The following is a 25,316-nucleotide window of genomic DNA, read 5'->3' on the forward strand; positions in this document are numbered from 1 at the left end:
TGGGTCGAGTGGAGATTATGGTGACGCAAGTGGACAAGTGGACGATGGGGAGACAAGGGGCGGCGGTGCATTACGCAGTTGGACGGCGGTAATTTTCCAAACGTGACGGCGTGTCGAGCTCTACTCGTTTGATAACTGAGTCAAATTAAATCGAGCTGCTGAAATAGAGTTTAATTTTTGCTTAGTTTTTAGTTTGAATATTAGTTTAGTTTAGTTTAAGTTTAATTTATTTAAAATATTATAAACCTTTTAATTAGAGCTTCTTTAATTGTTCAAATTAATATTTATGTGAAATTTTTTTGGAATATTCACGAGATGCTCTGTATTTATCGGTGAAGAAGGGAAGGCGGTGTACCTATTATAAAAAATATATATGATGGTTAAATGCAAACGCTTAATTAAACAGATAATTATAATTTAATTACAATTTGATTTATTTATTATTTTTTAATTTAATATGATTTGGTTGGGAATTGATTGAATCGATGACATGGGAGTAAAGCCAGCATTCCCATGGTAACCGGTTGAGCCGTCGAGAATCAGATATTTTCGGGTGTGACACGGGCACGTGGCTGTGGGCGGGGGCCTCTTCGCTAGAGTAGTGGAGCAGGAAGATTGCTTTGTCGATCCGGGTGACGTGGCGCCATCTCGTTCAAGTAATATATTTACCCTAACGCTCCAGTGATACGAATGTTTTTCGTTTTTCGTGGGACCCACAAAACGAAGTTGTGCACATGCATGCATCGGCAGACGGCTGGCAATGAGGCGTCAAGTTGGATGGATGGACTCTCAGCCCGAACTTAATCGGAATCCGATCAACCTGAACAATCAGTTTGACCTAAATTTTTTAAAAATTATTTTCTATAAATCTTCATTATTATTTTCTTTATCTTAATATTTCATCATTATACTAATATTTATTATTTATACTAGTGTGATCGTGAAAAAATTATTTTATTTTAATATTATACTTGTCCTAATAAAAACAACTAAGAAAAGTATAATTTTTAATATCGTCGGCCTAAAATATTTATAGAAGCTTCTTTGATTATAGTATTACTAATTCTAAGATGTGGGACTAAAGAAAACTATATTTTTTTATATAAAATAATCAGAGAAAATTAATAAATTATTTCGCTTGTGGAATTACTAATAAATCTTGAAATTATTTTAAGTATAAATAGAAAAAAGGACATTAACGTAAATACATTTTAGGCTTCACCAAAATTAGTTAGTAAAGGGGAAGATTTTTAATAAAATAGTAAGATACTAAACTATTTTAATTTTTAAAATAAAATTTAATTTAATCTTAAAAACTGAAATTTTAAATTCTTATCCATCCAGGCCAATTCAAACTAATCCGATCTAATCCGAACTTAAACAATTAAAACAAAAAAGTCAATCTGAATCCAACCCGAACTCAATCCAAATTTAAAAATTTTTAATTTAAACTTGATTTTTTTTAATTCAAATTAAATTGATAGATCAGATTCATTTTTAATATGCCTGACTGATAAAGATAGATAACAATTTAATTAAAATTATACAAAGCAACTTTAGTTAAAGTTACTATCAAGTTGAAGGGGAAAAAAAGACATTTTATATTAAATTATAATTTTTTGAATAAGTTGTTAAAATATCTTATGAAGTCAAAGTGCAATACTGCCTTAATCCGACGAAAGATTAATTTAATCGACCGTCCAACGTTGACAACCATTAGTAAAATGTCAAATTGTCGATCAAAAGCAAAGCCACTAACAAAAGTCAAAGCACAAGTCAGAGAGTGAGTCGCCGTCGAAGTAAACACTTTTCCCATAAATTCATCGAATTCTCTCAGTAAAATGAAAAAAAAAAATGATGGTAATCAGCGCACTACATATTTAATTATGTCGAGAAGGACGGCACCAACAACTAATCTCGTCCTAATTGGGTAATTTGCGTTTAGTTAAAGCACTAACCCACCCAAGTGTTTGGTGGCAATTCATGACTTTATTCTTCTTTCCATTGCAAGAGTATTTTAATAAAAAGATTAATGTTAGATTATTAAGCAAACGACAAGAGTATTTTATTTAATGGTTCGAATATTGTTTCCAGAAGTTTCTATCGGCATCGATTTGGAAGACGACGTCCGTGACCGACACTGCCAAGTAGGTTCACGTGCGTCCGTATGAATTCAATCATAAATAATTTTTAGTTTGATGTCATGATTTTTATAAAATTCGACGACAAAAAATATACTTGTATATTATTTAAAATAAATTTAGTAGCAAATAATTAATCAGATTTGAAGTCTGGTATTATTCAAAAGTATAGATTCTTGCTCATCAAAACTTTCTGTATAATCAATTTGTTAAAAATATATCTAAATTATACGAATTACTTCACTGCGTCTAAGATGAATATTGTTCATAGATTGTGTCTAAATTCTCTTGCATAATAAAATGAAATAGAGAACAAGGCCAAACCATAACATTAAATCCCTAAAAAGGTATAGATACAAGTCACAATGATCCCTAGCAAACTAAGTAAATTAACATTGGCAAATGAAGATGGTTGATTGATCACTTCCGAGAAACCAGAACTTTCACCTCTTGTTATTGATGACAGCAGACTGCGAAGATTTCAGGTCCTGATCAAAACGCTTCTGGGAAAGCAATAGTTTGGTTCTCTCTAGAACACCGAAGAATATCGAGCCACCGATCCCGATCCATAGTACTCTTGGACCAATACCCTGTGAAGAACAAACAAAGGTCGTTAAAGGTTTAGCATGATCAGTCATATTAAAATGAAATTTTTGTTTTAAGTATTTGGGAGTTGGCCGATATCTTTCAATATCGTTGTAAATTTCTCTCTTCCTTGCTTCTCTCAACTGATCCATTGATCCTCCTTGAACATTGAAATACATCTTAATCAATCTTTTTAAAGCTATTTTATTATCTAAAAGGCATAGCTAGATACCTTCATGACAGTTAACTAATTTCTGTTTGTCCTTGTTCTTCACTAACAATGATACCTCAGAAACAGTTATATAGATTATAAACCAAGCGAATAAACATCTGATGAACAGACGAAACAAAGAAATTGTTAGGAGGCTTATGTTCAATTCAGTATGATTTATAACAAAAGGCTACTTGACTGAAGGTATATTCTCCAGAAGTGCAAAATCTCTCAGGAGGGGAAATCTAAGGCAATAATTAGCATGCGAGACCTAAATGACAGACCAAGAATCAGGGTTTCTTGATACACAAGCCATCATTGACAAATTGTGGAATATGCGAAATCACAAATGGAGTACAGCAGAAGCAAAAAAGACCTTTAAGAAAGCTGCTGGGCCTTCTTCCCTAAAAATTGTTTGAGCACAATTAAGTAGCCCATTATATTGGTTTACTGAACCCTGCAATACAAGTCAAGATGAATGTATACTGTCCCATTCTTGTATTATATGAACAAGTTATGAAACAAAAAGATGTTACCTGAACCATCAATCTAGTCTTCATGACATCAAGAGGTGTAGTTATAGCTCCTGTTATTGCACCTGAAGTAAGAAAACATTCAATAAAAAATACCAGAAGCAATCTAGTACGGATGAAGTGTTGTATAGTAAAACAGAAGGTGGATTCTACAAAAACTGCATGCTTTCTGCAAGTATATAAGATGGCATATGAAATCAGTCAGGCAATGATCGTGGACGAAAATTCATCCCCTAACTACTTTGCGATCAGCGATAAACTGACCTCATAATTTACCTCCCTTCAGAAGGACTATGAAGGAGGTCTAGAGTGAGCATAATCACTTTTTGCTACAATGGACTAAAATTTCCTTATAATCCTTAAAGATTGCAATTATAAAAGTAGTTTATTAGAAACTTCAAGTTTTCTAATATAATTGTATATTGACGGTTTACATTTGATTCTATGACATTCAAAAGTCAAAATGTATCTTAACTTTAAAATGATAGTATGCTGAGTAAATGGCCTTAATGAAACAAGCTGTTATAATATATGTTCAAGGGACAATCAAATGTTTGGCTCCTTGGTAGATGAAGGGCAGAGAGAACTTTCACTTACAGAAATACATAATTATATGTTCAATTGTGAAGTGCTCAAGAATGCAACAGGATGCTAATATGAAAGAACATCAATTCAAAACTACATATTCTGAAAATTATAAATTAAAGCTCATACATTATAGTTGATCTCATGAAGTAATCCAAGAAGGGTAGCAAGATAATGTTGCAAAAAAAAAAAAAAAAAAAAAAAACTAATAGGCACAGAAAGCACCAACAGAGCTTGAGATTACCAGCAAAAGCACCAATTAAAGCATTCTCTGGATCATTTAAGTCCCTCCTTGCCTGTATGATTGAAGAAAGCAATAGAGAATAACTTAGTACTTCTGTCTTTGTGGAAATTAGTATTATTGTTCTTATACCTAAAGTTTCTCCAAGAACACTTGATTTTAGGAGTCACAAAATAGATACATTCAATCCCAAGCATGCCTAAATCTGCCAGACCCAAACCTTGTGCAAGATAGCTAGTCTACCAAATCAAACTTGATGCCGATCAGACTGAATTATATAATACCAAGCCAACCCCACCATTTATGTAGATAAATAGCATCCTCCTTTCACCCATGCTTGTATATCACTATATGAGGTCACCAATTATGCAGAATGCTTAAAGCACTTGAATATGAACAGAATCACTCTTTCCCCCATGCTTGTATTTCATTATGTGGGGCTTAAGCCTCAATTTCTGTAATTCCGTTTTTGGTGGGGCATAAGGAGTTCTTTTACATATCTAACAAGAAACCTTCAGGATTAAGTATCATTTCGGACTAAATTCTTCACAATAGTCAAGAAAAACAAATAATATTAAAATCTAGGTATCTCAATCCATGCAAGCAAAAACACATATCACAAAGACCACAAATTTGAAAATGCTTCTAACCAATCCAATCTTGATAAATGTCTCTCACTAATTATTCATTTATGATGTGTATATAAGGATAAATATATTGCTTACAAACTCACTTCCCTACGACATGAGACTGATACTAATAGATTGTGTTTTATGGTCATACCTTTCATTATACCAATTGCAAATGATGGGACTTGTTGTCCTTGCAATGACTAAGTTGAAGTCGTGGCAAACAGTATCTATAAACAATAGGGTTTGTGCATGGTGTGAATCTTGTTAAGTTGTGATGGGGCATAACATAAACAGAGGGCATGCATACAAAAGCACAAAGTAGCCCATCATATGCAGCACAAACTAACAAATAGCTCGACAAGAGCTGATCAGCATTAGACATAGGGGCATGGGACGCCCAGAATTTTGCTAACATGACAGATAAAGGCAATAAAACAATTAAAAATATTCAAAAAACCTGCCATTTTAGGTGAAGGCCACCATCTGATGGTCGTTGCAATGTCTATTGGACACTACTAGCAACGTTTGATACTTTAGATCAAATCCTTAATTTTGACTCATGATTCAATGCTAACTGTAAAACCCAAACAAAGAATCCAGAAGCCTATCAGCAGAGAACAGGTTCTTCTATTTATGAAAGAACAAAAGACAAGGATTCAAAAAAATACTAAAACAGTGTGCATCGGGCCTAAGGAGGCATGCATGGCAACTTGGGTATAATTTCACTTCGATTTTGGTAGAACAGCCACAGACAGTTGACATAATCCAACAAAAGATAGTGTGGTAGTAAGCAATCCACCAAACATTCCACTGCTAACCAATTTTAATCATGGCATTCACCATTAAGAAGTTCTTTCAGAACTTACTGCAATCTTATATCCAATTCGAAGCTGCTCATATATACAAAATTGGAGTGCATCAAAGGGTAAATCTCGTAATAGAAATGACTTATATCCCTGTGAAGAAAATGAGCAGCAAGGTTAACTAAAAGTTGTACATAAAATTGAGCATCGTGGATACTGCAATTGTATTCAAGCACAAGCATTGGAAAACTTCAGAATAAACTTAAAGCAACATACAGCATAAAGACCTCTAAACCCTTCTTTAGCAACAATAAGACGGATAGCATCAGGAGCAGAGGTGAAATGTCCAGTCTGAATCCTTTGTTTAACTACCTAGAAAGAGCAACAGTCACTTGAACTTTAGAAAAAAAAAAAAAAGAATTTCAGAAAGTGTCCTCACCTCTGTTGGAACCCGAATAAACGAAGAAACAGCTCCTCCAATAGCACCTGCAGTCTAAATGAATTTTTTTTTTAATTTCATAAGAATTTTGTTTCAAATAACATAAGGTTTGCAGATAAGGAAACAAAAACAAAAATTAGATAGTGAATTTTCTACAAGATAGTTCAAATAAGCTAGAAACACGATGTAAAATCAACCAAAAGATTAATAAACTAATAATGATAATTAAATTGAGAAAAAAAGGATAAGGAAGAATATCAAAGGGCCTTCCTAAAAAAAGAAAATGCCTAAGGGTGTATTTATTTTATTTTTGGGGTCTTCAATTCTCTGTATCAACAAAGGGAAAATTGTTTTTGGAAATGTGTTCAATATTTTCCAAGAAAATAAAAGCCATCAAAATGATAAAATAAAATTTATTGTTTTTGCTATTTCTAGGGAAGAGCAATTGCCCTTTGTATGATTTTTTTCATATATTAGTCAAAATGCAGCGATAAACATTTTTCTACTTCTATTTCCATTGCTGATTCTGTTTTTTTTTCCTTGGAAAAGGAAAATTGGAAAAACAATTCAAAAAACAAACACAGACTATACATGACAAAATTTCATATCAATACTGACCACAATTTACTTCATGAAATAATCTTTCAAATGTGCTTCATAATTCATGATCAAAGCAGTTTGCAAACATGTTTTTTCTTGAAATATAAATAGAGCTTCATATGAATTAATAGTTATATTAGGTGGCATATCCACTAGCATGTACCTCTGGAACAGGTTTCTGACATACAATACAATCCATACAACATTCACTGCTCCTTTGTTCACCTTTCAGATATATTGAGTTGTTTACCATCATAAACTGCAAAATTATCTAAAAACTGCAACTAACTTACCAGATGAGCAAAAGTACTAAGATTCTCTGGAAATAATTTCAGTAACTTTTGTTTGGTAGGTTCATATATGCCTACGAAAATGGCAGAGGCCCTGTTTAATCAAACATGTAAATAATTCAGAAATTGCCTTTTTTGACAAAAAGGAATCATGGTAAATGCAAGAAAGATCTTTCACTGGTGCCAAAGAAAATGACAGATAGAAGTAATAGGCTACAAAGAGATTTATTCAGGATTGTCCACTATGCAACTGTGTTATCCTTAAAAGTATAGATGTAAATTAGCTATGTAATGCATAACACAACATGCATAGAATGATGAAAGTTTGACGTAAGTAAACATAATGATTAGTAAAAGCACTTTCAAGCATATATGATATCATTAGATTATCAAATAAAAAACAAGATAATTATAAGTTGAATATTAAGCCATCAATGAACTACATAGACAGAATAGTAACTCACGGCAAGACCCCTGCAAGGTTGCAAGCAACTCCAGAATACAGGTCTTTCCAATGGATTCTGCTCCCCCCATGAGCAGCCTAAAAGATGACAGAGAGGAAAGACTCTTCAGGACTCTAAAGTAAATATTACAAAAAATTATTCAAATCCAAACAAGATTAAACTGAAAAGGGCATCTTACAACTAGAGGTAGAGATGAAGATATTACACACGACCTACTAACACAACCCAACCCGACACGAAAATTGAAAGTGGCATGACATGAATGAATTGAGACAAACTGATATGTTTATGATGATAAGCCATTTTAAAATCATTAAAACATTTTATGACACATAACTTAATTCTTTAGAGGCTTAATTAATCTTACAACTACAAAAAAAAAAAAAATTATAATTTTCATTATTACAAATAATTTTTTATTGGCAAATGATGTAACACATTAATGACACGATTAACACAGTATGACACAAATTGTCACCCCTAACTAGATGAGTCAGTAGGTTATTCCTTTTTTAAAAAAAATCACTAGGTCACATGTAAGACAAAACCAAACAATCTTTTGCTTGAAAAGCTTGAGCATTGCTAGAAGTGTATATCTGCTAGTAAAATTTCCAGAGAAGTTGGAAACTTGGAACAGTCTTTGAAAGTTTAAACTGCCTAAGTGACTAAAACAACTTTTCTAAATTATCCAATCAGGGATTACTCACCTACTAAATTTTGAGATATAGTAGAAACTATGATATTGTGCTTAAAAGCATAAGATTAATTATGTAGACAGGCACAAATCAACTTTATGGATCCATGGACAGGAGTGTTGCTTTGTTAGTAAGCAACAAGAACAAGAAAGTTAGCCGAATAAAAATTAGAATGCTAAGATGGATGAATGCTAAGATCATGTGTGAAATTAGTAGAAAGGATAAAATGAAAAACATTAACATTCAAGACCAATTAGGTATACATTCAATTGGTGATAAAATGAGAGAAAATAGAGATGGTATGAGCATGTTCAATGACCAATAAATTACATAGGACAGTTGAACCTATTACCTATTAGAGTAAAATGTGTAAGGGATTAGAAGAAAGCTATAAAAATCTTTGGTCCATGTAATAAAAAATTATTTAATTAATCTCACTTAATTAATCTCAATATTACTACTCATACAGCGACAGCCTTCTATACAAACACAACTTGATAATGATACATCAAGCTCTGGAAATATGAACATTATATCATAAGCAATAGAGTTCTGTTTTCTGCATGATTAACCTGCCTGAAGCCTGGTCTTTATTGTATCTATAGGATATAAAACTGCTTCCGCAACACCACCAGCAGCTGCTCCTGCTATTGCACCATCTGAAGATAGGAAATAGAAACACCAAAACATATAAATCTATATGCATGCAAAAGGAATGTACAAGTTTTGATTTCGGAGTAAAATCAAGGGAAAGAACTTAGTGAAAACTTGTATCACAATCAAGTGGACAGCAAACATTGTTGTCAACCCAACTAAAATTGAATCTTGCAAAACCAGGATCTATGCGTATTGAACTTTATCAAGATCTAAAAGTATGAAGATATGTTGGTTGGTGTGCCCATGATGCTTTTGACACAATTAGAGTAGTTTTCCAATGGTTAAACTTGCAACTCAAGAACAAAGGCAAGTCTCCTCTCTGCAAGTCCAGTTGATTTTTTACTAATCAACCCTCAACCCTTGTTTAGGATAATGAAACTGCACTTTGCTAACCTCATTCCCATTATGTCAACTAAGATGAGGAGGTTGAGATGAAAATGTAGATTAATCAAAAGATAAATGATAAATTATTTGTATCTGCGAACAATTACACCTTAAAAATTATTTTAGTGATTTGAGCTTGAGGTATAAAACCTTGTGATGAAATACTAACTCGGCTCCATATGAAGGCATGCATATGAACTTTTTCGTAACTTCCAATCAACCCTCAACCTTTGTAGTTTAGAATAATGAGACTGCACTTTGCTGCCCTCATTCCCATTATGTCAACTAAGATGAGGAGGTTGAGATGAAAATGTTGGATTAATCAGAAGATTATTTATGAACAATTACACCTTATTAATTTTTATAGTTCGAGGTATAAAAACTAATGATCAAATACTAGGTCAGCTCCATAAGGATGTGTGTATATGAATGTTTTCATATATGCCTCTCTTCTGCTAATTATAATATATTATATCTGTGTGTGCATAAAATACATGAAATTCGAATATATTTTTCTACAAATAAATGCATAACATATGCGTAAATTGATTCATATGTGCATCAAAGTAGGTATGAGAGGAACACATGGGCACATGAAAAATAGGGATCCAAAATTTTCATTAGGAAGATAAGCACAAGGAAAAACAAACAAACTATACAGAAATGCTAGCACCAAACCAACCAAACTAGAAGCTCAAATCATACTATATTTGTAACTTGTAAATAAATATTGAAGAAATCATTTGGGAAAGTCAAATTCTTAAGCTATTTTCAGTACACATCTCAGTGAACCATCAGCTATGACTTTAAAACTTGCCGATGATCCATGTAAAATGTTGTCGATGTGTTGACCGGATCAAACGGAAAGCTCAAGTTAAGACATGGAAATTACCCCATAAAACATGCAAAGGGTTAAATGGTTCCTCCCTCATCGATCAAAACAAATGGCTTCCTTGTTCTATTGAAGAGTACGACAATTTACTCCCATGTACATTAAAAAAAAACAAATTTCCTGCTAAGATAGAAAAAACATGAGGAAAAGGTATTCATAGTAAACACAATAATAAGGTGAACAAAACAAAATTGACTTGTCACAAAATTTGGCTCTCCTAATAATTTTCATCCTGAACTTAAAAAAGCACGTGTTGTTCTCTATTGAACATGTAAATAGCATGGAACACAAACCATAAGTTAGTACAAAAAGTGCACAAAGCTCCAGCCAATGCAGGGTGGGAAGGGTCTATTGTACGTAGCTTTATCGGTAACGCAAGAGGTTGTTTTCGTAATTCAAACCCGTGACCAACATATCACACGGCAACACATTGTGCCAAAGCTCCCCTTCCATAAGCTAGTATATTAAAATAAAATGAATTATATTAAATAAACAACTTTTTTTGACAAAGAAATTACTTAATAGTATAAGGATAAACTATTGAAATAATATCTAAATAAGTAAATAATATTGTTCTGATTAATTTAATTATTACAATAGATTAAAATAATAAAGATTTCTATTAAATAAACAATATTTTTAGATGTTATGAAAACTTTTAAAATATTATATTAGTACTTATTATTAACAAGTAATCGAACTATAAACATAGTAATAGATAATTCTATACTAGCTTGAAACCAAAAATAATATTTTAAGGATATAAACTCATATTACTTAAACATTTTTAACAAATAATTGTAATATAAACATTAGAATATATGTATATATTAATTTGAATCCAAAAAAAATAGTTTAAATATTTTATGATACAGGCTCATATTATATTGATTTTATAATAAATAATAATTTAATCACTAACATATTTATATTTTTAAAATAGTAATAGAACATATTAAACTAAAAGATATGAAATATAGTTTGTCATGACCCGATATTTATGATGCACTTCGTATTGAGTGAATTCATCCTATATATATATATATATATATGATGCATCTTTACTGACCAAAATACAGCAAACCACGAACTCCCTGAACTTAAATTATCAACAGTGCCCTTCTTGGTATAAGAGCATGGTTGATGACGAGTTTAGGAGTTTGTGGTTTATCGTATTTTGGTCTTTTTTTTCAGATTGTGACGTTGAATGAACTGTAGAGTCATTTTCAAAAGTGCTCGAGTGTTTTTGAGAAAACAAGTTATAGAGTAATAGATTGTCATATAGTATTTTATGTTAAGATGATGTCTTATTTATTGGTCCATTGCAAAGCATGGTGCAACGACAATCTTCTTGAGTTTGCGCTCATGCTCATAGGCATACTCCCACCAATAGAGAGCTCGAGCAAGGGCTGCCACACCCTCCAATATCGGATGTCACTAGGATGGCAATGGATCAGGTTTGGATCGGATTCTATATCCTCCATCCCCATACCCATCGGGTATCGGATATCCATCCTCATTACCATACTCATTAAAGAATCAGATATTTTCTATACTAATGATTTTTCTTCTTTCCATCCCACCATCATCATTCAACAAAAGCATATTAAACTTCACATCATATTAAAAGAAGAAAATATAATTAAAAAAATAGATTAAACATCTATGTAGTCTACTCCTAACATCAACAAAAATAGTTAGTGAGTTTTGGGAAGAGAAAATTTTCTTTAATACATATATAGATATATTATTTAATTTGGATCGAATATCGGATATTGATAGTCTCTCCATACCCTCCTCCATTCGGGTCGAATATCGGATCCTCCATTGGTTCAGAGAAAATTGTCATCCCTTCATGCCACTTCTCATCTTCAAGTAGCTCAGGATTCAAAGCAACTAACTGAGCAACAAGGTGAGTCAGAGACTAATCCAATGGAGAGCTCAAGAGTGAGTTTGGCATGCCCACCGAAAGTATTCTAGTAGGCAAGGACGAAAATATTACAGCATGCAAAGTTAGTGAAAGAGAAATCCATTCCTTACCGTGATGATCTATATCCTTTAAGTTGAATTATTTTTCCCACAAAAGAAAACTTGAACAATAATAAATATAATTAACTAACAACTATCCATGTTATAGGCATTGATTAAAAATACAATGTTAATAATTATAGACTTAAATTGGAGAAACAAGAGCCTCAACACATCATTATAATCCTCCGATTATAACATGCAATAAGTACCTTTCTCATGAGAAAGACCATGAATCTAATTAATTTAGATAATATATCCCCTTAGGTCAAATGAAATTATCCACATTAAAATATTCAAAGCAATGTCTGATACGTTGTCCTAGATTGTAATACATAATAAATCCCCTCCAGTAGATAAATTATATCCTATGATATAGAACATAATATTATAACACATTCTCAAAAAAATACCGCTATTAATAAGTTTTATCATACATGAGTCACTTTGGCAGCAAGAACTCATAATAAATTACAATTGTAGAATGTTTTTTTAAGCAATGCCCATGATTGATGTGAGAATTTTAAGTATATTAGAATTTATAATCTATTTCATGCATGATTAGGATTATAAACTCTCTATCAATTTTAATTACAGATCCACATATAACTTTAAAATTGATTCTAAAATTTACATATCAATAAAAATCTTATGTCAATAATTAATGATTAGTTACACATACACGAAACTATTCAAATAGTGGTTGACAAAGTTAAATATGTCAATTTGACATCAGTAAGAAAATATTACACAAAATTAGCAATAATTGCAAACAAATAAACATGAGGTACTGAGTGCAAAATTGCTGACATTAATTGTCAAATTGACTTCAAACAAGTGCCATAATGCAGAATATAAAACAAACCGTCTTGATTAAAACTTGCATCTGCAATTGATCAAATCATAAATCAATAGTTGATTGAGTAATTTAATCAAAACTCAGTCCTGAGAAAAAACTGATCAGTTTGATTAAAAAACTTACAATCCAAAACAACTGATTAGATTTATTAAAACTGTGTTTAACTAAAAAAAATTAGGTCCGGACCCTAATCAATCAGAATAAAATTCTTAAGTTTTAAATTAAATGGATTCATTTAATTAAAACCTAACAATTTAATTCCATCGGCTGTTTTTAATTGAATCCTCGCTTCTTTTTTTCACCATATCATTCAAAGCAATAATAACTAAATCCTAAATTTACTACCAGCCCACCAAAAAAACTGTAGGAAACCCTAATTACGCCTTTACTTCTCTACCACGATCCGACGACGCCGCCGTGGTTTCGCCCAAGCTGCTAGATCTATGGTCGGGCGCTTGGCCGTACGTGGCTACTGCTGCTGGGCCAACACAACGGGACGGCTGTTATGGCGCCTCCGCCACCAGGCTTCCACACCGCTCAGCCGGCCCGACGCGAAGGTGCTATCGACACTGCCGATCGAGGCCGACCGAAGCGACTGGTGCGACTGGTGCGACTAATGATGTCACCACCGCCAGGCTTCCCCGTACCCTCTCAACGCAGGCGCCTCCGTTGCCGGCAGGAATGCTGGCCGCGGGTGGTGGTCGATGAAAATAGATGGGCCTTACTGAACAAAAATTTAAAGTGGTACCTTCGTTTGTTTGTTTTTCCAATCGTGGCTTTGGTTTCTCTTCCTACACTGGTTTCTCTTCCTACACTGCTTTGGTGTCTTTTATTTTTTATTTTTTATTATTTTTAATAATAATCTCAAACGAAAAAAAAATCTTTTAAAATTTATACATGCATACATATAAATAATAAAAATAATTAACCAAAAACTCATTCTACTATCCTTATCCCACATAAATATAAATAATAAAAATAATTAATCAAAAACTCATTTTACTATCCTTATTCCTTTCAAAGGGATTGCTATGAATTTTTAATTTTATAAAGATTTTCAGTGAAAATATAATGATCAATCTAATATATTTTTCTTCTCTTAAGAATGATTGGTGAGAAATTTGTAATGAGGGTTAAATATTCTTTTTGAAATATAGGAAGACAAAATGCTACTTAATACAAAACACATGGGTTAATTGTATTTTTTTTTCCATTTTAAGGAAATATAAAATTAATTTAATAATTAATATATTTTTTATTTTTTAAAATGAGCATATGGTATCCAGGCCTATTATAGGTTTGATCTTATGAAAAAATTTTATCAACAACCGGAATAAATTAAAAAATATTCAGTGATTTTTTTATAAGTTTAATAAAAAAATTATTGATAAATATAAATAAATTTTGTTTATGAATATTAATTCATGAATAGACCATTGTAGATCAATAGCCAACAAGTTTGGAAGTGAGGTCAAGCCCACCTATTAGCTTAGAATCATTATAAGTCTTGGGGGTGAATATTGCTTGACTAAAAAATAACCTTTTGAATTAGATAAATTTAATTGAGAAATTTTGATGGGAGATCGATTTTTTTTTTTTTAAATAATAATCTCGAAGATTATGAGGACTTAGCAAGTCTAACAAAATTAGAGATCGAGTCCGACTGATGTTTATCTCATGCAACTATAATACTTACTCAATTATCTAGTCAAATAAAATAATATACTTGTGCAAAATTTTAATTTAAGTTAACTAAAGTGAAAATTGAGTTGACTTATATGACCATTGAACAATATAAATTTGTAGTATTAGTTAATTGGGGTATCTATTATAGATATCAAATCAATTAAACAATGTCGGCAAATTTATCAAACCAACTTTAAATTCTTATTATACGGTCATTTGTGCTCCTATGTCTATGGTGTTTTCAGTTGTCTATCAGATATTTATAGTTTAAAAGTTCGATTCTCAATTAGAATAAAGAATTTATCTTACTTGTTTAGAAGAGGAAAGGAAAGAGAATAAAGATTAAAATTATAAAAATATTTTTCTTTCTACATGTGAAAAAAAAATTAGAATAAAATTGGAATAATTTGTCCTTCTCTCTCCTTTTCTTTACGGGAAAGGATCCTCTGATCCACTTTTTATGAATCAGGGGATTGTCCATAACTTAATTGTGATCGGATTGTGGGCCCAAACCAATCTGGCTGTAATTGGTTGTGATTCCCCTAGGTCCACATTCCCACTCAGATTGTTGTTTGGATCGGGACAGATGGTGGAGGCAATCCGGAGGCCCCCAAGGTGGGCGGGTGGTCAGGCTGCTAGGCGTTGAGTGGGGGTGGCCTCCGGGCTTCCTTCGATCGCCTATCTCGACTTAAACTATAGTTTAAATGGAAAGGTGAACCCAGGAGGAATCGCAACCAATTGCAGTCACAGTCCAGTCACAATTGGGTAATAGACATCCCCTGATCCATAAAAAGTGAACCAAAGAATCCAGTTTGCTTCCTTACACTATAAATTGAGATATAAGAAATTTCGTTGCTTCCCAAGCATACAAGGATAGGTTTTACCTTTCTCTCCCCTTCCCCTCCATAACTCACTTCCTTTCAAATAAGGGTAAAAATTCTCCTTCCAACTTGTACCTTTCCTTTTCCTTCCTTTCACTTACCTCCTCCCAAACAGAGTAAAGGATGATGGGCTTATGGACCGTCCGCCACTAGTACTTCCTGATTTGTTCTAGTAGTCGATGAAAACTTTTCATACGACCAAACTAATCACCACAGACTTAACGTTGCCCAATCAGTCGATCTAATTAATTATTATTATTATTAATTATTATTATTGTATACTATCATTTAGATGTCTCATATTATCCTTCTTCAAACTCCAACAGATCTCCAAATAGATACTTTGCACCACTAAATCGCTAGATTGGTTCGCAAAGGCTTGAACAAAGGTGAATGCGGAAACGTTCTTCTTGCTAAATGACCAAAAGAGTGTCGAGCCAAACAATGAGAACTTCGAGAATTAGGAAATCAGATAGCTAGGAATTGAAGACATTTGAGCTTCAACCTCATCCATGGGCAAACACCAAAGGATCATCAGGAAAAGGTCAAGAAGATCAAGAGGAAATAACACTTTAAGGGTAGCTCAGTGCACAACATTTTCGTTATACGAGATCTCGGAGAAGGATATATAGTACGTAATTTCATCCTATTTTTTATAAGAGGTTATTTTCAAGTTCAAACTCGTAACATTTTGATTATAAAATAACAATTTTACCATTGTACAAGGAAACAACACTTTGAAATAAAATAACAAAACACAAAGAGGTAGGTAAATTTGAATGACTTAGAGGAAACAACCAAAACAAGTGAAAAATGTGGTGATGACTTTAGCAACCAAAACAATGTTAATAAGGGTGGAAAAATATACAAGAAGGACATGATGGCTTGCGCTAAACTAATTTTTTTGCCTTCACATGGCCAAGTAATAACAATAGGTTTTGGACTTCTTGTTTTGTTCCTTAATTTGATGGCAAGGGCGATATCTATTTAACAATAAGATTTGTATATATCCCTTAAGTGGATTAGTACTTTATCTATTAATATTTATAGTTTTATGACTTCTAGGGAGGAATGAAATTTGGGGAGGCTAAGTGGAGCAATTATTGAGGGGTACTTTGTGTTTAGGTTCAATATAAATGACATTAGATTCTAAACCTACATGTTTGACTTGTAACTTTTTTGCTATAGTCCTAAAACTAATTACTAGTTAAATTGACTAATAGAAGATTAGAAAGTGTTTAGGATTCTCTCAAATGTATCGTGCTTCTAATTTATTTGTATTCAATGCTAAACGCATCCTTTAAGGAAACTCCAATAGTCCAATGCATTGAATTCCGGTTCGGTTCGATTAGGTTCGGTTCGTCGCTGCTGAACCGAGCTGATGTTCCCGAGACGATGTCTCGTGTGGGTGCAGATTAAACAATTCATACAAAAACAAAAAATTAAAAGAAAAAACATATCAAATTGGGCCGTCGGCTTGTGAACCGTGCCAGGCCAATATTCTAACCCGTGCCGGTTTATTTTTTTCCGGTTCGGCTCCCCGATTCCCGAAAGGAACCCACTCGCCGCTGTCTCGGAAACGCAAAACCCTTGAGTCGCCATAATTCCCACCCTCTTTAATTACCACGCTTTTTTACCGGACCTTGAAATTGGACCGGCTCGGATTAAATTAGGCCGGTTTCAGCATCCCAAAGCCTTGGGGTGGGAGCTTGCTCCCCCCTCTCTTTCTTTTACTTTATCACACTCCCCTAAGCCTTGCCTTGCTCCCATTATCATCAAATCTGCCCTTCCCGACAACACAAGCAAATGTGTCGTAAATGACTCGAATACCCTTGTATTTGGGGGTTAGATTGGGCACGTTGAGGGTAGTTTAGTCATGTGCAGTAGAGTAGGGGATCTGTCAATGGGCTTTGTTTCCTTGGGCCTAGAGTCAGCCCGTTATGTGGAAGGAGACAAGGCAAGCGGCTACTCGGCCCATTATTTTATTTCTAAATTATACTTCATAATAAAATATAGATAAAAAATTATAGGTAATGTAGGGGGTAAAGTAAAATTTCTCAGCAACTAAAGTAATGAAGCAGAGAGGCCATGCACCTTGGCTCCCGGCGATCCTTGAGGGAAGCTTAAGGTTCGACTTCTCGTCTACTCTTCTCTCACATGAACTGCTTCTCCTCCTCTCTTCCTCTTCCTTGATCGATCACTGGGGTTCAGCAACTTCCGCCATTGGAGAACCTCCTGAGTTTTTGCATCAAGAAAGAGCTAGCACAACGATGTGGAAGGGCAGAGCCATTCGCATGGCTTCCTTATTCTTCTTCTTCTACAGTGGGCTCTGTTCCATGGCCTCTTCTCTTTCTCCTGATGAAAGGGCTCTGGTCTCGCTGTTGGTAGCCAGGTCTACCTCCGCCGGGTCTCCGGCGCCATCATGGAACCCCTCCGATCCTACCCCCTGCTCCTGGAGCGGCGTCACTTGCTCCCCTCAAGGCCGCGTCACTTCGCTCTCCCTCGCCGACACCTTCCTTAACCTCACCGCCATACCGCCGGAGCTTGCCTTGCTCTCCTCACTCCAGCTTCTCAACCTCTCCTCCGCTAACATCTCCGGCGGCATCCCGCCGGCGCTTGGTGCCCTCTCCGCCCTCCGCATCCTCGACCTCTCCTCCAACTCCCTCTCCGGCCCCATCCCGCCGCAGCTCGGGGCCCTGTCGTCCCTCCAGTTCCTCCTCCTCAACTCGCCGCCTGTCGCCCGCCATCCGCCGCCCTCGCCAATCTCCCCTCCCTCCAGGTGCTCTGCCTCCAGGACAACCTACTAAACGGCTCCATCCCCGCCCACCTCGGCTCGCTCCTCTCCCTCCAACAGTTCCGCGTCGGCGGCAACCCCTTCCTCTCCGGCGAGCTCCCGCAACAGCTCGGCCTCCTCACCAACCTCACCACATTCGGAGCCGCGGTGACCGGCCTCTCCGGCGCCATCCCGCCGGAGTTCGGCAACTTGGTCAGTCTCCAAACATTAGCCCTCTACGACACTGACATCTCCGGCTCGGTGCCGACGGAGTTGTGGCAGTGCTCGGAGCTGACCAATCTTTATCTGCACATGAACAAGATCACCGGGGTGATCCCCCCGGAGCTCGGCAAGCTCCAGAAGCTCACCAGCCTCCTCTTGTGGGGGAACTCCCTCAATGGATCGATCCCGAGCGAACTTGCCAATATCTCCGCATTGGTGGTGCTCGACTTGTCGGATAACAAGCTCTCCGGAGACATCCCCGGCGAGCTCGGAAGATTGGCACAGCTTGAACAGCTCCACCTGTCCGATAACATGATCACGGGGAGCATTCCCGCCGAGTTGAGCAACTGCAGTAGCTTGACTGCTCTGCAGCTCGACAAGAATGCTCTATCAGGCTCCATTCCTAGCCAACTCGGAAACTTGCAGTCATTGCAAAGCCTCTTCCTCTGGGGCAACTCACTCTCCGGATCCATTCCGCGATCCCTCGGTAATTGTACCGAGCTGTATGCCCTGGACTTGTCGAAGAACAGCCTCACAGGGACAATGCCGGAGGAAATTTTTGGGCTCGACAAGCTCAGCAAGCTTCTTCTCTTGGGTAACTCATTGACAGGGGTGCTTTCGTCGAGCGTCGCGAATTGCCAGTCATTGGTAAGGTTGAGGCTCGGAGAGAACCAGCTCTCCGGTGAAATCCCAAGGGAGATCGGTATGCTGCAAAATCTTGTGTTTCTGGATCTCTACAGCAACCATTTCTCAGGGGCATTGCCTTCTGAGATCGCAAACATCACTGTTTTGGAGCTGTTGGATGTCCACGATAACTTCATCACTGGAGAAATCCCTGCTCCGCTCAGCGAGCTGATGAATTTGGAACAGCTCGACCTCAGCCAGAACAGCTTCGCCGGCGGGATCCCGGCTAGCTTTGGCAATTTCAGTTACCTGAATAAGCTCATCCTGAGGAACAATCTACTCACAGGGCCGTTGCCAAAATCAATAAAGAACCTGCAGAAGCTGACCTTGTTCGATGCGAGTGGTAACAGATTATCTGGTCCCGTTCTTCCTGAGATTGGCTCATTGACAAGCTTGATGATTTGCTTGAACTTGAGCTCCAACCAGTTCGCCGGAGAAATCCCACAGGAGATTTCGGGTCTGACGCAGCTTCAGTCACTGGATCTTTCGAACAACATGCTCAGCGGCGGGATCGAAGTCTTGGCCCTGCTCACCAGTCTCACCTCCCTCAACATCTCGTTCAACAACTTCTCAGGGCCAATTCCGGTGACTCCTTTTTTCCAAACTCTGTCTTCGAACTCCTACCTCGGGAACCCCCATCTTTGTCAATCTTTCGACGGCTTTACTTGTTCTTCTGATCTCGTGCGCCAAACTGCCATCAAATCGATCAAGACCGTGGTGCTCATCTGCGCCATTTTTGCTTCCGTCACTCTCTTGTTCGTAGCGACATGGATTGTTCTCGACAGAAATCGAAAGCTCACGGCGGATAAAGCCCTGCCCGTCATATCTTCTTCATGCGACGATTTCTCGTACCCGTGGACCTTCATCCCGTTCCAAAAGCTGAACTTTACGATCGATAACATCCTCGAGTGTCTCAAGGATGAAAATGTGATCGGAAACGGTTGCTCCGGGATCGTCTACAAGGCCGAGATGCCCAACGGGGAGCTGATCGCCGTGAAAAAGCTTTGGAAGACGAAGAAGGAAGAGGAACTGGTCGATGCATTTGAGTCTGAGATCCAGATTCTAGGCCATATCAGGCACAGAAACATTTTGAAGCTACTAGGTTACTGCTCCAACAAGTCCGTCAAGCTCCTCCTCTACAACTACATTTCCAACGGAAATCTGCAACAGCTTTTGCAGGACAACAGGAATTTGGACTGGGAAACACGGTACAAGATCGCGCTTGGATCCGCGCAGGGTTTAGCCTACCTCCACCATGACTGCATTCCCGCCATTCTCCACAGGGATGTCAAGTGCAACAACATACTGCTGGATTCAAAATTTGAAGCATATCTGGCGGATTTCGGTTTGGCGAAGCTGATGATTTCTCCCAATTTCCATCACGCCATGTCCAGGATTGCCGGTTCATATGGATACATAGCACCAGGTAAATTTAACCCCAAGAACACACAAAGTTCTTTGGAAAATTTTCACTTCGTTTGATTCATTGTTGCAGAGTACGGGTACACGACGAATATAACGGAGAAGAGCGATGTGTATAGCTTCGGCGTGGTGCTTCTAGAGATCCTGAGTGGACGCAGCGCCATAGAGCCGGTGGTCGGAGATAGTCTTCACATAGTAGAGTGGGTGAAGAAGAAAATGGGTAGCTTGGAGCCGGCGGCGAACGTTTTGGACCCGAAGCTGCAGGGATTGCCCGATCAAATGGTGCAGGAGATGCTTCAGACACTAGGGATCGCGATGTTCTGCGTGAACTCATCCCCATCGGAGCGTCCCACCATGAAGGAGGTGGTGGCATTGCTAATGGAGGTGAAGTGCCCCCCTGAAGAATGGGGGAAGACATCACAACAGCCACTCATGTAGCCTGTGAGCCATGGATGCTGAACTCCCCCTTCTTTTGATCTTCTAGTCGTTGAATTTTTTTTTATCTTTCTTTCTTTCAAATTCTTCACTTTGTTTTCAGTTTTCTTATCTCCTGAGAGAGCTCCATGAAAATTCCTTCTCCCAAAGGAATGGAAGGTTTGACGAAGTTGGGAATTGATGAGATGGCTTTTGATGTTACATTGGTCGTTTCCTTGTGATTGTATAGTTTGTTGTTGTTTGAAACTTAGAGCTCAAAAGTTTCTCAATTATCTATTGCAATGGTTTTCAATGGTTTAGTTGCTAGTCCAACCAAAGCTAGTTAGATCCACAGCGATAAATTCTATCAACAGTTTGCTCGATATGCATGCAAAAACTTGTTCGACTTATCCTCTCGTCAAGCGCAGCAACTCTGTTCTTCTCCTTCTTCTCCAGCAAGCAATAGAGAAACACGGCATCAGATTCTGTCCTCTCCCAACAACAAGAGCAGCAGTACTCCTCCCCCTTCTTTCGTTGTCTTTCCAACTAGCCACAGCATGAGCCACAGCCACTGCCACTGGAGCCCCAGCCGGAGCTAGCCGAGGCCACCGATGAAAAGGACAAAAAGGTTCTCCTTCCTTTTTCTTCCCATGTTTCAGCAATTTCATCATTTGTTTGTCTGTTCTTTCAGCCAACGGCAATAAACCTTCACTCTTTTCATCTTCCCTTGGGTTTCCATCAACAACAGCTTCACTTCCTCTTTTCCAGCATATAAAATGCAGTCAACAATCCCTTTTCTTGCTTCTTCGTATTTTTCCAACAATAGGAGTAGCTCCAAAGGAAGTTGCAAGATATATTTTATTTTAATTTATTTTTATTTTAGATGGATAATAATTAGATAGTAAAGGAGGTCTCCTTTAGGAACGAGAAATATTACGAGATAACGATAGTTTAAATTTTACCTTGAGCATATTACATCTCGGAGTTTAAAAATTTTGTGATATTGGGTCATCTGTCAGATTTATTTGTATTTCTCGATTTATCTTGATAGTCGGTGGAAACTTTCGTGGCATTTAGCTGATCACATTTAGGATTAGCTGGATTGTAAGAGCATGATATCTGGATTTTATATATATAGTTTTTTAACTATGAGCCTAGTAAAAGAAAAATCAAGATAAGTTCCAATAGGGTTGCATTCCCCCTTTAAGACATGAAGGTTTCCTCACTACAAAAATAATAATTAATAACGATTGAATATTCTGTTGGTATTCCGTCGGTAATGTCAGATACCGACGGAATTTACGGTATCGGGAGTCATTTGGTCGGCGATTCAACTTACCGACGGAAATACAATTCAGTCTGTAAGGTCTGACGGAATTCCATTTTCCGTTGGTAAATTTAACGACTGAAAACTTTTCCCGTCGGTAAAAAAGTAAACGACAGATAACGAAAATTTTCGACTGAATAAATTCCAGTCGAAAATTTCCCGACAAAGACTTCATATTGTCGGTAAATTACCGACGGAATTAATGATTCCGTCGGGAATTCTCGATGAAAATACTTATTCCGTCGGTAATTACCGACGGAATTATGAGTTCCGTCGGTAATTACTGACGGAATTATGAGTTCTGTCGGGAATTCCCGACGGAATCTATATTTCCGTCGGGAATTCTCGACGGAATTATGGTTTCCGTCGGAAATATATCGCAAAAATTACTGTGCTGTCGATATTTTACCGACAGAAATCATAATTCCCTCAGTAAAAAATTGGAAAAAAAAAAATAAAAACCTGCTCTTGTTTTACTCATTTCCCACATATAATTTTAATATAAATACAAGTCATCACAAGCGATGACATCACAAACACAATTCATAAATACATCACAATCCACACAATATAAATCACAACATACAATAACAAGATCACAATATAAATCAATCCACAATCTCCAAATTGCAACATACAATATAATACATAAACATAAGTGAACTGCAAATGTAAAATCTCCAAAATACAATAATATCCAAGTGTCAAGTGCTCACAATCATAAATATCTAAAAGTATATAAGTAAACGGCAAATACAAAATATCAAAAATACTTACCATGATACATCGCCTATACATATATCCAAATATAATCATATAAAAGTCAAATACAAGAGATTATGATTAGAATAAATTGATGCAAATATAATATAACTCAAACATTGCAATATATAACTAATTTTACATGTAAAAAAAATACATGGATTATATTTTGGATAACCAATAATAGTGGTAATTGTGAATATATCAATATGAACTCCTGAAAAATGTAAAACACTTTAAGATAAACATCTAATAATATCCCAATAGAAATAATACGTCATTTTCCAAGCAATATTTTTCCTCTTCTTCCTTGGTATGTGAGTACAATACTTAAAACGAGGGTGAGTACAAATTTTACATTCATTCAAATCACTGTCTTCATTCCAAAATATCATGCAGTTGTTTATACAACAATCAATATTCTTTATAGGCAAACCTAAACCTCTGATCAATTTCTTTGTTTCATAGAAGCTATTAGTCATTATGTTATCAGCAGGGAGCAACTCTGACATCAATTGACAAATGTCATCGTAACATCTTTATGAAAAATGATGTTCTGCTTTCATATTCAATAACCTTGCAGTAGCTGATAGTTAAGAATGACCAGAAGGAATGCCTTCTCACACTTCTCTTTCACTAGCCTTTAACATTTCATATAGTTGCTAATATTCAGGGGTTGATATTTCATCTATATTCGAATAATCAACTGCATTCATCGCATCTTGAACCATTGGTTGCATTGAAATATCAATATTACTTGATGCTTCAAGAGCGGTAGTAGTAGTCTCAGAAGATGAACCACCAGAAGGTCCAATTGGTTCATATAAATAAGGCTCTTCGTGACAGTACCAATTGTAGTAATTTGACACAAAACTATTTTTACATATGTGTATTTTTACAGTATCTTCATCACGAAATGCTCTATTTTGACATTTTTTATGATTGCACGGACACCGTAACTTAGCACCATTCATACCTTCTAGATGACTTTTAACAAAGTTCACAAACTGTTCAACTTCAGCAATAAAATCATCTTTGATAAAACCATTGTCTAATCGATTGTAATCCAAACTTTGTTCATATACATTGTTATCTAATGAGAATATAATTTGAAACATTATTAAACTTGTATCACTTGAAATAAGTTTAAATAAGGCATTATGTGCAAAATTTCATCTTACGATCATTGTATCATATTACCGAAAATCTCCTTTACACTAAAGCAAATAAATGAAACTAATATACACATGTTGTTCCTTAGAGCATCATTGAATGAAATAAACATACATATATGAAAGGAAAACAAATCTAGCCGAGAGCAAGCCGCACGCAACCCCCTGCGTGCAGCCGCGATCATGCGCTTCAAGAAGGCAGCCGCGAGCAGGACACTGCGGGGGCCGCGAGCAGGCTCCCACGGTTGGCTCGGAGCAGGCCCCGGCGGCTGGCCGCGAGCAGGCGTCGCAGCCTGCGGCGGCCGGCCTCACAGTCAACAGCCTAAGGCGGCTAGCATGCTACGGACAAGTGCCTGCGGCAGCAGCGGCTGGCTTACCGCGAGAAGCCACCAGCGGCGACCCGCAGCCCGCGACAGGCTGCGGCAGCCCACGGGCAGCGAGTAGGCCGCGGCGGCCGTCGTGCGTGTGAAAACCAACAGACGAGAGAGGAGAGGAGGAGGATACTTGAGTCGCTGGTTGCGGATCGCGGTGAACGAGAGAGAGCACGAGGCTACTGGATGCAAGGAGATCGCCGAAGCTGGAAAATCGCCGAGAGAGGAAAAAGGGGTCGATCGCCGAAGAGGAAGGGGTCCGGTGCCCTAATTCTAATCGGTGTTACCGACGGAATTACAGTTCCGTCAGTATTTACCGACGGAATTAGGTTTTAGTCGGTATATACTGACGAAAAGTTCATTCCGTCGATAAATTTTCCATCCGCACCCCGTTAAATGAAAAACCCGTTGGCTTGTACGCGTTAACCGGAGGTATTTACCGGCGGAATTAATAATTCCGTCGGTAATATCCAAAACCCACTAATCTGGACTAACCCGGATCTTGACCGATCGCGCAATTTTCCGACGGAATTAAATTCCGTCGGGGATTACCGACTGATTTA

General features: G+C 36.8%; 1 protein-coding gene and 1 pseudogene across 16 annotated transcripts; one reads left to right on the top strand and one right to left on the bottom strand.

The window, feature by feature from the left end:
* Positions 1-2,413: 2,413 nt before the first annotated feature.
* LOC122038617 (S-adenosylmethionine carrier 1, chloroplastic/mitochondrial-like) lies at positions 2,414-13,846 on the bottom strand. Of its 16 annotated transcripts, none has more exons than XM_042598435.1 (12): positions 13,788-13,846; positions 10,153-10,272; positions 8,796-8,878; positions 7,525-7,601; positions 7,064-7,154; positions 6,171-6,224; positions 6,008-6,103; positions 5,795-5,884; positions 4,300-4,351; positions 3,474-3,535; positions 3,314-3,394; positions 2,414-2,731 (listed from the first exon to the last, which is right to left on the bottom strand). In XM_042598435.1, the coding sequence occupies exons 2-12, from the start codon at positions 10,190-10,192 to the stop codon at positions 2,585-2,587; spliced, it is 873 nt and encodes a 290-aa protein (XP_042454369.1). In that variant the 5' UTR covers positions 10,193-10,272; positions 13,788-13,846; the 3' UTR covers positions 2,414-2,584. The 16 variants fall into 16 exon arrangements, with proteins under 16 accessions (XP_042454369.1, XP_042454367.1, XP_042454368.1 ...); XM_042598433.1 differs by having other exon boundaries at positions 13,437-13,840; XM_042598434.1 differs by having other exon boundaries at positions 10,153-10,275; positions 13,437-13,840.
* A 3,863-nt stretch (positions 13,847-17,709) lies between these two features.
* On the top strand, positions 17,710-21,424 carry LOC122038619 (annotated as a pseudogene).
* The last annotated feature ends 3,892 nt before the right edge of the window (positions 21,425-25,316 follow it).

The sequence above is a fragment of the Zingiber officinale genome, chromosome 1A (assembly GCF_018446385.1).
Source record: "Zingiber officinale cultivar Zhangliang chromosome 1A, Zo_v1.1, whole genome shotgun sequence".
Classification (NCBI taxonomy): Eukaryota; Viridiplantae; Streptophyta; class Magnoliopsida; order Zingiberales; family Zingiberaceae; genus Zingiber; species Zingiber officinale.